This window comes from Musa acuminata, chromosome BXJ3-4 (assembly GCF_036884655.1).
Source record: "Musa acuminata AAA Group cultivar baxijiao chromosome BXJ3-4, Cavendish_Baxijiao_AAA, whole genome shotgun sequence".
Classification (NCBI taxonomy): Eukaryota; Viridiplantae; Streptophyta; class Magnoliopsida; order Zingiberales; family Musaceae; genus Musa; species Musa acuminata.
The window spans coordinates 208,570-224,214 of NC_088352.1; the positions used below are offsets into that span (position 1 = coordinate 208,570).

At 39.1% G+C, this 15,645-nt stretch overlaps 2 protein-coding genes across 3 annotated transcripts; both read right to left on the reverse strand.

The window, feature by feature from the left end:
• Nucleotides 1-283: 283 nt before the first annotated feature.
• Nucleotides 284-11,046, reverse strand: LOC135635327 (methionine--tRNA ligase, cytoplasmic-like). Of its 2 annotated transcripts, none has more exons than XM_065146332.1 (11): nucleotides 10,892-11,046; nucleotides 9,259-9,363; nucleotides 8,997-9,167; nucleotides 7,311-7,376; nucleotides 6,003-6,068; nucleotides 5,471-5,646; nucleotides 5,311-5,401; nucleotides 5,147-5,215; nucleotides 2,680-2,771; nucleotides 1,093-1,156; nucleotides 284-530 (listed from the first exon to the last, which is right to left on the reverse strand). In XM_065146332.1, exons 1-11 carry the CDS (start codon nucleotides 10,982-10,984, stop codon nucleotides 426-428), a joined length of 1,098 nt encoding a protein of 365 aa, XP_065002404.1. In that variant the 5' UTR covers nucleotides 10,985-11,046; the 3' UTR covers nucleotides 284-425. The 2 variants fall into 2 exon arrangements, with proteins under 2 accessions (XP_065002404.1, XP_065002403.1); XM_065146331.1 differs by having other exon boundaries at nucleotides 5,471-5,649.
• Nucleotides 11,047-14,106: 3,060 nt separating this feature from the next.
• LOC135637216 (RING-H2 finger protein ATL74-like) lies at nucleotides 14,107-15,307 on the reverse strand. The gene has a single exon (XM_065149768.1). It carries the CDS (start codon nucleotides 14,893-14,895, stop codon nucleotides 14,362-14,364), a length of 534 nt encoding a protein of 177 aa, XP_065005840.1. The 5' UTR covers nucleotides 14,896-15,307; the 3' UTR covers nucleotides 14,107-14,361.
• Nucleotides 15,308-15,645: the final 338 nt, after the last annotated feature.

Here is a 15,645-nt window from a genome sequence, read left to right on the forward strand (position 1 = left end):
AGGGTCGGTTGCATTTCGTCTTAGGAAGATACGTGTCAATGAGACACCGGCTGCTGGGTCCCATGTAGACCCCAGGCTGAAGCTCTGCTTGAGGGTGCGAAAAGCTTCCTTTGCGGTGTATCACACGTTCGTTTTGATGTCTTCCTTGTAATCCCACATGAGATAATTTGGATTCGTGATCCCAACGAATGACGTTTTAGCCAAAATTCATATCGAACGTGTATAGCTATGAACTCAACCAAACTGTGCATAGCCAACCGAGATCACCCACCGACAAGGAACATTTCGTCCAGAAAGCAATGATTTATGAAAGAAATCAGAATCGCACACAAGTCCATCAGAACAATACCTCTGAAAACATCACAGTATCTGTAAGCTTGGAAAACCGATGATTGAAAGATTGGCACAGCAAGCGTATTGCTTGCTCACTTCACGCTTGCCTTGATGATGGAAGAGGTGCATGGACCTGCGGATGTCATGAATGGTACTCCTTTGTATGTGGCCACACCCTTGTCGTCGGTGTAGAGATGCTGCATCCAAAATAGTTGCAAGGGACAAACGAGACTTAGTTGGATCACCAACAATAAAAATTGCAATACATGGTAGATAGCCAAACATAATTTTCAGAAAGAAATCTAATGAATCAATTAAGAGAGAGAGAGAGAGTCCTCTGAAACACTAATTCTTGAGATTTCTTTTTATGTAATTAGACAACTCATCACCAAGGTTACATTATCAAAACTCTAGAGCCTCCTCTATATTCCAGCTTGCTTCTAATAATTTCTTCTTTGTTATATATTAGAAAAGGCTGTAGCATAATCTTCATCTCTTTAGGTCATAATCATAAGAAGTTTTAGATAGTTGTATAAAATATGGTCAGCAATTTATCTTTAGATCATATACAATAGTGACCTCTAGGACTCTTACACAACCTCTATGTTTACTGTTGCAAGTAAACATTCCATTAGCATAGACATAATTATATACATAAAGAATCAAAATAGGTTCCAGACAATAGAAGACATGAAATAGCAACTTATCAGAGTTTTTAAAAAATAAATAAACAGAATCAAGGCGCATAGGGATGCATACCGGTGTGATTTTTTCTAACTGCTTTTTCTTTGGATTTAGCACATCTTCTGGCTTCCCGTCATACCTAGACAGCAAAGGAACAGAAATGAGTTCACCAAGACACGAATTAAATAATCAGGTTTCAAAAGAGATTATCAAGTACACTAGCAGCTGAGTGACACAATAAAATATACACACTTAAATTTTCTATACCATTAAGATTTATATCAAAGGGAGAGACTCAAACCTCATCAGGAGACTTACATAAAATGGAAAGAAATCCACATTTCAACAAGAAAAGATGGGTTGATGTGGAATTTCTATTTATGGATAAGAGAAAGGCCAAACAAAACAGGAGTTTTCAGAAAAGGTTGCTCCATGCCTAATCACCTGTGGATGCATTTAATGTATTGTATGGCTGTCGCTCTTGCACTTGCGTTATTTTGTTTCCTATTGATCTTAAAGCACATGGAAGAATGGCAGTGGAGGAAAAGTCCAAAAAAGAAGCCTCTTTTCTGTTCAAAGAAGTGTATATAGACATATATTGACACAAACAATTTGCACAGATATGTTTCACTATGCAATTGGCACGCTTTTTCCTATGCAATTTTCTACACTAGATCATTGACTAACTTTCTCCTATGCAATTTTATTCAAGCACATCATACTAGTACGGAGACATATCAGAATCATGTGAATGATGCATCTCAAATAAGTAGTCAAATCTTAAATGAGAATTTTCGGAACAAACAGGAGAACAGCAGTTTACATATGAATATAATTTATTCCTATGCACAGACAAAGTGGTCTGTCACAGTGGTTTGATGATGTCTGAACTAATGTATTAGCTAGCATGCTCTTTTATCAATTTTTTGTTGTTCTCATTCATGTAATTTTGTATCTCTTGATAATCTTATATCCAAATATTACAGGTTTTGCTTGGATATTCAAGTATGGCAGTGTCAGCACAGCCCTAGGATTACTAATTGTCCTCTAGTTGTTTCTTAAATATGATCTCTACTTACAGTGATTTGCATAACTTGCATTCATTAATAAAAAGCCAATAATTGTTTGTGATCTAACATAGAGAATGTCTCAGACCCATTGACACCCCCCATATGAAGCACAAAGATATTATCATACAGTGAAAATACTGTCATTTCGCATCAAGTTTTGGATATAGTAATTTGTTTGGCAATAATCTGCAATGCCACAGAAAAACCCAGTTTTACCAACGTATAAGCAACAAGCCAACGACAATAATAAGACATGACATAATATCTATAGCACCAGAAAAAAAAAAATTGCATAATGGGGAAAGTTATACTAAGCATAGCAGCTATTAAATGGGTCTTAAAAAACACAGGGTATTACACTAGTCAATGTCAGCAACTCATTGTCTTCAGAAAGCAATCATCAGATCACACCAAAACCAAGTTAATTTTTAGCTTACAGAATTACGGTGGACTGTTAAAACTTAAAACGAGAAAATGTGCTACGAAAAACAGATAAACTAGTATAAGTTCCCTTGTTGGATAAATGTGTTTGTTCCTTGACAAAATTGAAGCATAACAATATGTTAGAGCTTTATTATAAAAAAGAAAGTACCCTGAAAATGAAATCTTCTCTCCAAGTGAAGCTCCTTCTGGAGGAATCAAAGGCTCCACAACTGTATGATCTTGATTAGAAGCACATAAGACCTGATTATAAGAGAACAGAAGACTGTGACTTACAAATACAGTATTTTTTGGAAGGTTAAAACAACAAATTATAAGGGATAAATGCAAGACTAATTCATGGTTGTGAATTCAGTCTCACTTTTTCTATTTTCCTCAAAATGTTTCAAAAGCAAAACACAAGACGAGTCACCAAAATAGTTATCTTTTTTTTTTTTGTAATGGTTGACGGCAATCACCAAAGGAGTTGGTGCTACAAGTTTCTTTGTAAGGGAAAAAAATTAATCCATGGGAAATCTATTACTGTATCTAATTTATAGGTTAATTTTTTTATTGACTTCTTTCCATTTTTTATTAATGAAATTTTTAGATTTTACTCTGTTGCAAAGCAAAATTGTCAAGATGCAGTCCATCCAGTGCAGGAAGCAATCTGTTTACAACTGCAACCATGGACCTCTTCACGATCATGCTCACCCTTAAAACAAAGGGCTTCCCCACCAGAGTTCCACTGGGGGGGCTCCTGTCACCATCATGCTGTGATTAGCTTCTTCGGCATCAAAAAAAACAAGGAGGGTGTTTTAGAGTTAAGGTTTAAATATGGCTTTAGGTATTTCTTTAATAGAGAAACCAAACTAGGCCTTGGGTTCACAAAACAAAGTGTGAAAACTCATTTGGTTGAGACCCAAACAAGGTCCAAAGCTCTAAAATACTTGGCTTTAGGGACTAAGACTCTTTATTGAGAATGGATAACACAAGATGAACAGTAATTTAAAGACAGGAGGGAGTTCACTTTCTTTGTGCAACTCACTTATGCTTTAATGTTAGTTTCAAATTTTGGTTCTTTCCAAGCTTGACCTTTTATCCTTTTCTAGCATCAAATGAGGGAAGAGGTTAAGTCAAAAATGCTCATAGAAAAACAAACACCAATCACAGGTAACAACATCAACACCAACTACAAACTCCTATTGTATAAACATCCATTGCCGCTTCTCCCATCTTAATGCATAATAACAATTTGTCCAGTGTACAGTTTTAATTTTCAACCTCTTGTCATCAAGAAGTGCATATCTAACATCTAAATTGCAATAGTTTCGTGATTGAGGTTTCAGTCAGCAGGATAGAATTTGATATGATTATTTGTTGGAATCTGCATTTAATTGAAGGTCCTTGGAATGAACATGCCAACTGACTTAATTGGTAATAAATAAAGTAAAAAGCATGTCATCCTTGAATACTTTTAGCAGCAAAGTGGACTTTTTCTATAATAGTTTGCTATTCAATTTTCTAACTGATGATAACCATACACTGCCTCTTCCCCACTCTTTTCTTTTATTGCTGTCCCTCAATCCTACCCTTCTTTTACCACATGTAAAGGACAAGGATGCCCTACTTATCAAAGACAATAAATGTCAGCAACTTATTTTATTCTTTACAAAGTTTTTCTAGCCCCATATCTAGTAAAGACTACAGCTTTGATTATTAGTCGGCTATATCATAGTATAAATCCAGAGATATGAAAGATTGTCCTCTAATCTTAGAAAATTAAATCCTCGACAAACTACAGCAATGATCACCAGAATGTGCACTGTACTAGGCTCATAGTGAATCATGAGCCACAGCCAAAGGCAGCAGTTGAAGAACTCTGATGTTAGCACTAAACCACAAACGAGTTCATTGTTGATGCTAAAATAGGGAACAAATGCAATTATATGCCTCAACATCTGATGGATGAATGGAATTATGCAACCTTAGATAGCTCGAAAAAATAGCTTTATTTCTATATAGAAGTCAATGGAATAATCTCAGGCCCAATAGGACTCCGGTCAGCAATATAAATGGCAGTCCATTGATCATTATTAAACCTTGTGTAGCAACTCATGGGGGTGCACTCAGCTGATCTTGATGAAACAACAGGGGAGAGACAGTATTTGGAGATATAGGCTTAACATGGATAGCAGAAGGTTGAACTCAAATTTCCAAAATGAAAAATTGATGTCCTGAGTTGGGATGGAAAAGGAAGGACTTAGAATCATGCAGATCATGTGAGCGGCAGATACTGAAGCAGTTATTGATGATCTAAATCGACATCATCATGTTTATCAACAGACTGACATATATGTAATTCGATGGGTCAATTATAGACTGAAATTAGTATTTTGCTTCTAGTAAAATTTTCACAATGCTAGAAAACTAACATCTAGGTATCACTGCTAAGCACTCAGAGATGAGTTAACAGGAAGAAACAGATAATAAATGGATTACAAGAAATGGTATGAACGACAATATGAATGCTGAAACACTGAACCAAAACAGTCCAGGTTAAACTTCACAAGGTGGATAGCTCAAATGATTATCACAATTACCAACAATATAGAGGAATAAAAAGAAATGAAATATACCAATCCAGATGACGTAACGTCACGCAGCTTTCCAGGCTTCACATTTGTTATTAGTACCACCCGACGATTCTGAATTAATAATTCAAAAGTATAAGTACAATTTAATCATAGTCGACATTTGGAGTGTATATCTTCAACTTTTCTTGTCTGTGAGATTAACTTACTACAAGATCTTCTGGGCTGTAAAACTTTGCAAGACCACTAACCACCTGACACAAGCTACCATCTCCCAAATCAATCTCCTCAACCAACAAACTGTGGAAAGATCATACTTTATCGAGTTCTCATCTGGAGGAACTAAATTATGTAAAAGCACAAAATTACCTGTCAGCCGATGGGTGCCTCCATGCCTTACATATAACACCAATTTGTATGTTGAGGACATTTATACTGCACTGTGCATCCTTCTCACATGACTCCTTCTCGAGTGCTTTCTTTTTCTTCTCATTTGTCACACTATCTTTATCCAAAGCCTCAGGAGCTTTGCTATCACCAGAAACCTTCTTCATAATTTCCATCAGGCCCAACAAAACAATTACCAAAACCATATTCAAAGATTAGATCAAAAAATGACAACACGAATAGAAAAATCACATTAACCAATTAAACTCATATTATTTTCATATTAAAACATGCTTTGCGTTTCTTCTAAGGATCAGTGCCTTAATCAGAAAGATTATCCAAGAGAATCAACATGCAATAAAAATAGAGGAATAACACTACAAAAGCAAAAGATAACTTGGGATATTATATAAATAAAGAGAGAATATATTGTTACTTAGCTACCAAGAAGAATCTAAGACATAGACAGCAAGCAGCACTGAGAAGACTATCATTAAATTCAGAGTTTACTCACAAGAGGTTGAAAATCAGGCTTGCTGACCACAATTTTTTCAAATACTCCTCCAAAGTCTTCCTTGTTCTGAATCCAATAGTGAGAGAATTGCCATTAAAATCAATGAGAGAATTGCCATTAAAATCAGCATAACAGCATAGTTGACAACTAACTTGGCAGTAAAGATAGTTTTATTACTCTTTAGCAAATAAAAGAGTGATTGAGCCAGCATCCAAAAGAATCAACTAAAAGTAAGTCTTAGTTTATCACGAATGACTACAAGCAGTGCTTTCCACGAGGTGAAGCTGTGCTTCTAACTCAAGAAAACTGAAATCCATGCATTAATAAATCTTAAGAACATAATTATTGGTTACGGTTCAACATGACACTCAAGTAATCCTAATAAAATTGTTCTCTAATGTCATGGTTTACCTAGGATTACTTGTGTCTGAGTATATATATGTAGATCAACCTAATTAAAAGGCTATCTAACATATTTTATATAAATTTGGCTATTCTAGAAACTATTTCAAAAATATGAACATCTTCTCTTCTCTTTCTCTTATCCACCCCTTCTAATTTCCACTTTTCTCCTAAATAATTAAATTTTAATAGGAGAGAATCTAAAATTTCAATGTGGTACATTATTAAGGAATCCGCATCACATAAAAAGTTTATTTTAAGGTCGTGGAAATCACTTAAGTGGGCACGGCCACAAATATGGGTAATCGTGGAACTCTATAGTGCACTTATGTGCCATGCGATATAAGAAGCAATTAAACCCATGGTTAATATCAAGATATGGAATCACTTACAGCTGCACAACCAACCACCCAACTAAGTTTAATGCAACCACTTGCATAAATGTGAGAACATATGGAACCACATGTTCTGCAAATCCAACTATAACATATGATACAGCACAACCTATACAAGCATTTAAAAACCATGTTGAATACAGACACAAATAAGGTCACATGAACAATATTTCAGAACATAGTACATACAAAGTTTTGTTTTATGTGGTTATAATATGTTATAATTCTACATGGAATAGTGCACCCTAGATGGTAAGCGTCCAGTGGCCATTGCAAACATTTTATTGCCATATTTTCTGTAGGGATTACATTTGATAAATGAAACACAAAAATAACTCTTCTCTTCCCAAAAACGAAGCATTCATCTCCACACAAATGATCAAATGCTTGGTATTTAGTTATCTAGTAATCATTTATTTCAGTACGTCCTCAAGAGGACATATCAGTTTATAATGTTGAAAACCCATGGAAATCATGAAAAGTTCTAATTATAACAAGAACTGTTAACTACCTGGATATAGTCCATCCACCTCACTACATTTGGGAACTTTTGCACGGCCATGCCAACAAGATGACTCTGGCATAAAGTAACCACAGAAGCATTAAAATAATGCATGGTTGACAATAACATAGTTTGTGATAAATTAAATGATACAGCAGAAACTTTAATCGCATAGCCTTTAAGAACCTAAATATAGCCAACAAATCTCAAGCTTAATCAAGTAATCAGATCTCAAACATACTTAGGAAAAAAGGGCTCCATATGAAAGTGAAAGTCGGTTTAATAACATTTATTATTATTAAGGAATGCTATGACTTAAGAGATATTATGTTACATAGAACTCAATTACAAGAAAAAATCCATGGACATTATGGCTTGTTGTTATTGATGTTGTTGTAAGCCAATAAATATGATAGTTTGAATATCTTTGTTTCTATCCAAATTATGCTGCCCAAAAACTGCATATACAAGGTGTATGCATTGAATTGGGCTACGGGCTGCCAGAGGATGGTATGGAAAAATGAGAAGGGGCTCAGAAAGGGCTTTGGGTTGTCATGTTCATAAGCTCAAAAACATTAAGAGAGTGACCTATTATCTGTATCCTGATCAAATTTGGCATGTATCAAAAAGTATAGAACCAAAACCCAAGAATTTCGGTTGATAAGACAAAAACAACCTGTTTTATCTCCCAGAGAAAAACACTAATCTGTAATTTAACCATCAATCAAAGTAATACATACTAGACACTAGATAGTACCCATACAACATTCTGTGCTTCATCCTATCTAGATAAAAGAAGTCATATCTTTGACTTCGTATCCTTGTATTCACTCACCGACGATTTGATCACTCCTTTTCCATCTGCCCATGGGACACTCTCCTTGCCACGCACTTTCCCTCTGTAATTTCTTCTAGTGTAACATATTGTGATCAGGAAGTCTGTTTACTTGCAGCATACTTTCAGAAGTCAACAGTAAATAGAATTATTTTTTATTGTTTTCAAAATATATTAAGCAGTTCCAGAAGGCTCCTATAGAAATTGACCATAAATTCTCTTACAAATTTGGTTAATTAATTTCCCTCATTATTTAGTTTTCAATAGCATGCATTTGTATCTAACTGCTATTAACAAAGAAATATATGAAGCACCATAGCTTACATTCACAAGTACATGCATCAACCTAGGAATAAGTGCACATTTGTTTATGGTCGTATAGAAGCAATCAAGCAACTGTCACAAACATTGTCAAAAGCAAGGTTCGCAATACCGTACCGTACCGGTATTTCGACCTGGGCTCGGTACCGGTACGGTACGGTGTACCGAGCGGTACACCCAGGTGTACCGAGCACTGTAGCACTGCTACAGTGTAGACCGGTACAGGGCGGTCCGCGTACCGCTGGCCTGTCGGACCAGTACGTACCGCCCGTACCGAGCAGTACGATTCGGTATGACAGACACTGGTCAAAAGTACATAACTAAAGTATCAAACTAGAGTTGCTACTTAAAATCCTAATATTCCAACTTAGGCTGCCACTGCCCAGTCATGGCTATTAGCAATATTCAGTTTGTCAAAAATATATCACAATGCTTCATTTAACAAGTAAAACAATGACTGGATGAAAGGATATCATTGACATGATGTATACTTCAACAAATTAGTAGACAAATTTTAAAAAATTCAACATAATGTGTACCACAAAAGAATGGACTGCTGAAAACACAACAATGTCAGCTACTGATGGTTCAAGTCCATTGCCCAATAGAATAGCCTTCTGTTTCAAATCCTCATTCAGGCAATCAAGTGATGCAAGGCATGCATCTGCTTCGCTGGGAAAGCTACTTGCAAATGCTACCCACTTCATTATCTAAGACCAGACATTTGAAATGTTATGATAAGAATCGTACAGATGAAAAACACATACTTCTATAAAACAATTGCAGAAAACCTATCCTTACCTGATCTTCATTTGATAGAGAATCTTTACTCTCTGATAACTGCAATATGTTTGAAAACAGACTCGCAATATCAGACCCTCCAATGCTTTCACTTGATAACTTATTCTGTAAAACCAAATTAGATCAGTTGCCATTTGTCAAATCTCCATGTCTACCATAAAATCACTTCTCAGCAGATGACAGAGAGTCAGAGACTAGCGTACATATGATGAGTTTTAAATTAACTAATGAGATAAATCTGTCACAAAGAATGTATGTTCTCCACGAAAAAAACAGCTACTGGTATACACCTCCCACTTTTAGCTTTAGTCTAGATATGCATGAGATGTAACACCACTCGCATAAAATACAAAATTTTTCAGACATATCAAAAAAAACTCTTTCAGATAATATCAAAGCATGTAGCACAATATCTTTATACAGAACACGAGCACTGAGACAACTTCAATTGATAAAGAAAATTTTAGACATCTGTAATCGATTGCCACCATAGTGCCTTTAATTATCATCATGGCTGAAAACCAACAGTATATTAATATTGGTGTTACAGATTAACAGATGCGAGACTTTTGACAGAAAGGGTCAAAAGCCTGGAACACATTACTGAGTATGTAGCAAAATTGCTTGTGCTCATTCTCCAAACTTCTACCATGAATGAAATAATAGACAGCTTTAAAGACTCGTGATGTGATGGAAACTGCTTCAAAGAGGCACCAAGAGATGGAAAATATCCAAAAACTCAAGTTTTCCAAACAAGTAAAGAAACGCTTCATACATGTATGTAGCTTTAACCATGCACTGGATGTTAATAAAATTAAGAAGTGGGGAAGCATAGTTTGGTAAAACAGTCACCGTGGACCAAAATGGTTTAAGAGTAAACTGTAATTGCTACCAAAGTTTCAAGAATTTACAAGACACACCAAAAGTTTCATGCAAAGTTCGGTGCTACAATGTTCCCAGCAAATGGTAAAGTCTAACACTCCAAGTTGCCAAAATATACAAATATAAACAGAAAAACACACATGAGAAGAACATTTTCTTCTTTCTTATTCTCTTTTCTGGCATCAGAACCAAAATATGAACAAAATAGATGCTTGAGAGCATAACTCGGTGTTGTTTTTAGGTAAACAATCCAATAGGAAATCAGAATTAAAAATAAAGAATATCATCACAGGATGATATGAATTGCAGATTTGATAACAGCCTAAACTTGCCACTAAATCTAAGCATAAATGAAAATGTGTGTGCCACTCCTACACATTTAACTGGATTATAAAATAATTGAAGAATTCTCGTATAGTTAGTGACATGAGGGCAAAGGTGCAGTAGTTCAATAATTGGGAAAAAGTTAAAATCACTTAGGAACCAAGTTTTCGTGGTATGGGACGAGAAGAAGATAAGGCACACAGTAACAAACGCAAGGTATACCCCCACCTAGAAGCCCGGATATATGCATCGTTTATTCAAGAAAGAACCAAAAAGAATGCCATTACACGAAAATTGTGACGCTTAGAACTTCCAGAACAACAAGGATTCGTACCAGAGGAAAGAATTCTTTCATATAAAGAAGAACGAATGAAGGGACATAAACCCTAAAGATGATACTTTAATGGGTTGCAAAGAGAAGGCTTACCGGATCGAGCGAGAGGCGCTTGAATACAGCACAGGCGATAGCTTTGTTGCGGCCTTCGTCGCCCGAAACCTTCGACTCCACTGCTGCCGCCATCTCCCGGGCTCCTCTGGGACGCCGCTTCGGGTTCTGGTTCACCTGTGAAGAAAGGCCTTTGGGTCCGCATGTGTGACGGCTTAGGTATTACGACGTTCGAACCGGGGAGGTAAACGGCCCGGACCGGAAGCGGTTCAAACAGCTTAAATCGAATTCAGGTCATAGTCGATGTCCGGTCAAATCTTGTGTTATTGGATCATTTGTTGGACCCATAATTATATATTATGTTAAAAAAAATAAAATATACATAGATAATACTATAAAAATAAAGTTCAAAATAATAATAGTGTATAATAGAATTTTCTTCTCTTTCATTATCGTAAAAAAAAAAGGATAATGAATAGGTAATTCAAGATATTTTATCTTTTTTGGATTCAAATGCTCTAATTTGTAAACCTTATTTTTCTGGTCCAAGTTTTATAACTAAAACTTAAATATTTTAACTATATTTAACATAAATTGTAATATAAAATTATATTATTTGAGACAATTTGAGTATTTCCTCTGCATACATCCCACACATAATAAGTTGGCGGATAACTGGCTGTACTTACATCATTGCCAACGGAACCTCATGACACTACACTAATTCACCAACCACAACTAGACCCGAGTCATCTACCAAGTTGGATAATAGGATGTCAGCTTTAGGGAAGGTTGAGGCAGCATGTTTGGGCGCGTGGGCACTGTGCTTTGCCATTGGCCTCGGGTCTCCCGATTGCTCCTCAGTTGAGAGATGGGCATCTGGAGCTAAAGGTGGCTGGTCGACTAGGGTGGCATCGTGAGGTGTAGGGATGAGCATAGATTGGATCACGGACAATGACCATAGTGAGAGAGTTGTCTACTGAGCTAGCTGGGGTATGAGGGGTGCAATAGTCCGCTGAGCTAGCCATTGCATATGGTGGGTGAGGTTAAGGAATGTCTCGATGGACATGACTAGCTACCCCATGCCAGCTCGGAGGTGAGAGCTCGGGGTCATTGAACAAATGCCAATTACACTCTGGAGTCTGAGTTGAGACACTTCCATCCATACGTAGGAGAGTGGAGAGTTGCCCTCCGAGGCCGAAGGTGGAGATGGTGGCAGGTGCCTCCTCACCAGGTTGTTCACTGGAGTTATTCGATGGTGGATGCTCTTGTGACATCGTTGTCGAGTTGTCAACACGGCTCGATTCGATCCGAGTGTGTAAGGTCGTCAACGTGGCTTCCTGGTTGGCGAGAGCCGGCATTAGGTCAGGTCAGGATGTCATCTATCGAGCTGATCCGAGGTAGAGCTGGGGGTTGCTTTTCCTTCATCGCTGGGCTCCTACACACAGTCCGAAGTCGAGAGGGGGAATCTCGACTCGACCCCTCCAAAGCTTAAGTTACTATGGTGATGATGAGATAGAATTAAGTGTCCGAGATCCGACCCCCTGACGTTGGCCAACTAGTTGACTTTTATACACGTAGCTGAGAGCTGACCGTACACAGTCTGTTAATGGTCGCTAACGCCCTAGGCAGCTGGCCCGTACACTCCGCATAGTGCTGATTGACTTGCATGGCTCTATGTCGTGTGGTGTCAATTCATGCTTTCCCAAGCAGCTCCATTCTATGTGGCATCGTCTCGTACGGCCTCGAGCGACGTAGGCATAGTCGATTATCTTGTATGGGTCTATGTTGATGATGTGAGTGCAGATGATTATCTCGTATGGATCAAGGTATCACGTTGATGAATGCACACCATGTCAGCTCCGGAGTGCCACATCGATTTTGATGAGACGATCGACTGCGATTGTAGGAGAGATGCCAGAATAAGCCCATCAACACTTTTGAATAATGATATACACAATTTTATCATCTAAGACAGGACAATAAATGGACTCTTATGAGGTCAATTGCTTAGACATGCACATCAGAAAGTAATTAAGCTCAACTTGTCCTTGAAAAGAAGGCTTAAATGCGGAGCAATTAGGGTGAGAAGAAACACGAGATGACATGTCACCGCATTGCGTGAGCACCATCATCATCGACACGATCAATCGAGAGAACGTTGGACACTTGCGCAGGGGGATGGCTTGCTTACTCCTTAAGCAGGTCCCCCCCCCCCCCCCCTCACTCGACATTCCTTGGCTCGAGGAATGAGATGGTGGGGGGCTACCAAAGTAGAGAAGACGACTTGTAGATCAGATTCTATTCCATGGATTCCTAGTGCACCATGACCTATTCTCTATCGTCATCTCAATCAGCTTTCCCACTCTTCCCACTATTCCATGGATCAACCGAACCCACAATAAATATGGTTGATGATGATAAAAAGATTGATAAAGGAATGGATGAATCTGATCATATGCATTTGTCCTCGGAACCACATTCTTTTTCAAGCCAAAACAACATTGTGGTATACTACAGGAGCTAAGAGTTCCATCGACGGCGAAGTCTCCTCTCTCGGAGAGAACCTCTATGATAGGAGCGAGAGAGAGAGAGAGAGAAACTGTCAGTGGTGGGGGTGAAAAAGAGAGCTTTCACCCTCCGATGGTGTCGCACTGTGGGAAGTTCAGCTTCTCGAGCTCTACAGAGAGGAAGATCGAGGAACAAATGGAAAGAGAAATCGAGTTATGCTTTCTTTTCCTCTCTATTGTCTTTTTACCGTGTTTCTCTCTCTCCTCTTCGCCGAGAGAGACTCCATGACGTCATCTATCGATCTAAAGGGATTAACCGTTGTTTGCGGATGCACCATGATTGTTACGAGCTTGACTTTGCGGATGCACCATGATTGTTTCGGCCGATATGATATGATCGGAAAGTTGGATGATGTATCGATGTTGGGATGAACATGAATACAATATAATAAGAATGTTTCTTCATCGATTTAAGAGATAATAATCCATTCTAACTTTTCTACCCAAACTCACTCATACATCATCCGACAGAGCCATGAAAACCATTACAAGTGCCTCGAAAAAGCAGCAGTATGTATGGAATTATCTTTACCAAAACTTCTTAATCCTCAATTTATGCTATTATACAGTTTTTTTTTCATTGACAAATCATAATCGAAAAATTAGTGATCTTAATTTGACCAAACAGTTCTGCAGCATGTAATATAGGGAAAAAAAAACATTCAAATGTAATTAAGAACACAGAAATATAATGAGAGCCAATTGTTGATTTCTTAGTCTGTGTTCATAAATAGACTCTAAAGCTAGAATTTTAAATAGGAGAACAGAAATCATTTTTGTCTCTAAAAATAAAATAGAAAAAAAAAAAGTCATAAAGAAATCAAGAAAAAGAAGAGTTGTTTTTGACAATCTTCTTCCTCTGTTTCCATGCCAAGCCTACAAATTTACATGCCGAAACAATTTGATTGTCGAGAAGAACCCAGAGCTGAGGACCTCAACTGGCTAGGCCAGTGTGAGCTCGCCATGTCCGCCGCCGTTGCTGCGGCATGCGCCGTCCCCCGTGCCATGGTCGAGCAGCGACTGCCGGCAGGTCGGGCAGGAGGAGTGGGAAGCCAGCCACTTGTCGATGCACCTGACATGGAACCCGTGGTGGCACCGCGGGAGCACCCGGACCTTCTCGCCGTCGGCGAACTCGGTGAGGCAGATGGGGCAGTCGGTGGCGGGGATGTCGGCCCCGGAGCCGTACACCGCCACGGGGATGCGGCGGAGCGCCCGCTTCTCGAGCCCCGTCGCCGCCAGCCTGGTGGCCGCCTCCTCGGGGGTCTCGAACGCCAGCCGCCGCCCGCACCGCAGCGCGCACCGCACGATGGAGTTCAGCCCCAGCGCGAAGATGAGGGCGCAGAGCAGCGCCGCCAGGATGATGACCATGTTGGTGTCGAAATCCGCATTGCCGCTGCCCGTGTGCGGCCTGGTCCCGTTGGCCGCCGCGTGCGTATCGGAGAACGCGCCCAGCAGCCTGCGCGCGGACGCCGTCATGCGACCCTTCTCTGTGGCGAACAGCGAGAAGTAACGGAAGCCAATTATGCCAGGCGAAAGAGGAATCCCTCTCTTTCTTTAGGTTCTCACTGGTCTCTCGGCGAATACTCTTTTGGGCAGTGATGGTGCGAGGAATCTGAGGAGGATGGAGACATGGGAGAAGGCATCCCTTTTAGCTTTAGCAACAAGGAATAAGGAGGGAAGAAGGGATGATAACCATCACACACTGAGCGCAGGGAAGTAGACTGGGTTGCAGGCATGGGAAGACAAAAGGAGCGACATGAAAACATCTACGGAACACCATGGCACTGAATCCAGCAGTTCTCAAAGCTTTGAATCTGACACTAGTAGCATGAGCATGATGCATGCTTTGGTCACCGATTGGGTCCCGGTGGCCGATACTGGGTGAGAGATATTTTGCTGTGTGGCTTTGGGCATTGCTTATCTTGAAGGGATTGAGACGTCAGCCGTGTCCGCTTGCTGCATCTGCATGAGAGAGAGAGAGAGAGAGAGAGAGAGAGAGAGATCATGTGCCTGCCCCAGGATGATGATGTGGTCCTAAGATGCTTGTGTCCTCCCTGACACGAAGGGAGCACGTAGCTCCACCTCAGTTCATCTCTCAGTCATCTATTATTGTCCATGATGTGTTAGGCCAAAATTAGATAACTAATGCAATCTGTTTAGATCTTGGTAATATCATATTTAGTTTCATATTAAAATTCATCCACTTTGGAAGGGTAAAAGTGTTAG

Coding starts and splice junctions, on each gene's coding strand:
- LOC135635327 (XM_065146331.1), bottom strand. CDS start 10,984: ATGGCGGCAGCAGTGGAGTCGAAGGTTTCGGGCGACGAAGGCCGCAAC. Junction 6,069..7,310: donor GGTGGATGGACTATATCCAG/GTAGTTAACAGT, acceptor TATTGGATTCAG/AACAAGGAAGACTTTGGAGG. Junction 5,402..5,470: donor AGGCACCCATCGGCTGACAG/GTAATTTTGTGC, acceptor ATCTTTCCACAG/TTTGTTGGTTGAGGAGATTG.
- LOC135637216 (XM_065149768.1), bottom strand. CDS start 14,895: ATGACGGCGTCCGCGCGCAGGCTGCTGGGCGCGTTCTCCGATACGCAC.